The sequence below is a fragment of the Nanorana parkeri genome, unplaced genomic scaffold (assembly GCF_000935625.1).
Source record: "Nanorana parkeri isolate BGI_ZX_2015 unplaced genomic scaffold, ASM93562v1 scaffold1708, whole genome shotgun sequence".
NCBI classification, from domain to species: domain Eukaryota; kingdom Metazoa; phylum Chordata; class Amphibia; order Anura; family Dicroglossidae; genus Nanorana; species Nanorana parkeri.
The window spans coordinates 242,299-243,812 of NW_017307976.1; the positions used below are offsets into that span (position 1 = coordinate 242,299).

The 1,514-nt window shown below is 40.9% G+C and overlaps 1 protein-coding gene across 1 annotated transcript in view; it reads right to left on the bottom strand.

Annotated features, from left to right (window-relative positions):
- The window catches only part of GDPD5 (glycerophosphodiester phosphodiesterase domain containing 5), a 79,412-nt gene that overhangs the window by 4,938 nt on the left and 72,960 nt on the right, over positions 1 to 1,514 (bottom strand). The window contains exon 17 of the mRNA XM_018571234.1: positions 989 to 1,101. Coding sequence (XP_018426736.1) covers positions 989 to 1,101 — 113 coding nt within the window. The remainder of the gene's footprint in view (positions 1 to 988; positions 1,102 to 1,514) is intronic.

The window sequence follows — 1,514 nt, forward strand, 5'->3', positions numbered from 1 at the left end:
AAAAAAAAAAAAAAAGAAGACCAGAATCCCGCATTTGTTTTACCATATATGATGAAAAAATGCAAACCTCCATGTTTTGTGATCACTACTGTCAAAAATGTGGATCCATCCATATAGCTGGAAAGTCACTTCTCAAGATTCAGAAAAGTCAGCTGTAATGTCACCCTTCCGGTGGCAGGTCAAAACTCCTCCAGCCAACTACACTATATGGCAAAACAAATTGTGGGCAACCTTTCAAAATTACTGAGCTCAGGTATTTGCAGTGAAAGTTACTGTTACTGCCACAACGTACAAAGACATTTTATACAACTGTGCATGTACATCCTTGTGGTAACAGTCTGTGAAAGGTTCTTGTCTGTTCTTGAAAGACACCAAAATAGCTCCATAAAACACATGGTGTGATGAGTTTGGTGGAGAGAAACTTGAGTGACCTGCAGAGAGACTTGACCTCAACCCAACTGAACACTTTAAGGATAAATTGGAACACCAATTGTGAGCCAGGTCTTCTCATCCAACATCAGTACCAGACCTCACAAACGTTCTTTGGTTGAATGGACACACATTACTACAGACACATTATAAAATCTTATGGAAAGTGTAATCTAGAAGAGAGAAGGCAGATATAGCCACAAAAAAGTGTGGGTAGGGAGGGATGGGGCAACTCCACAATAATGCCTATGGTTTCGAAATGGGATGTCCAGCATCACAATGTGATGGTCAAGTGTCCACTAACTATTGGTGTTTAAGTGTATAATGAGAGTCTATAAGAGCTATTATTACTGTTATAAAAGGCTATACAGAGTAATTTCCACCCGAACTTCTGGAGCTACCACCACAGTGAGGGCTTGTATCCTTTGTGGAGGGTCAAACCTTATCTTTGCAGCAATGTGATATTACTGAAGAATTGTTAATACAATTGTATTAAACCAACTTTGAACCTTTTGCCAATATGCCAGCACACAGACATACATAATAATAATAATAATACCTGAAAAAATTAGTTTCTCCTTCATTATCCTGACGTCTCGGCTTGACCTGCGCACGGCAGCACTCAGCATGATTTGTTCAGGATTGTACGTTCGAATACTGCCCAGTCTCCACCTGCAACAAAACCGTCATTATAACTTCCACTCGCAGTCTCGGTGACTATAGGGAAGGGGTCAAACATAGGTGTCATAACTGGTCAACCACACATAATTAACCTCAGTGAGGGGCTAATACCAGAACAGAAGACACAGGTTCCTCAAGGAAAAGGACAAAGTTAATCCTTAGCCTTATTCACACCAAACAAACTGCAACTGAACTGTTATGGTCGGAGCGGATATAAGGATCTCCTGAAACATCGCACCCATATTAATAAATGTATGGTTCCAATCATTTAAATATGTAACAATAGGCTTGTACCCACAGGAGCTTAAGAATCATGTTCACTGTTCTGAAGAATGTGCAAAATGCAAATCCAAAAGCTCTTGTGAACGAACAACCCCCCCCCCCCCCCCCCCGCCACACGAAGA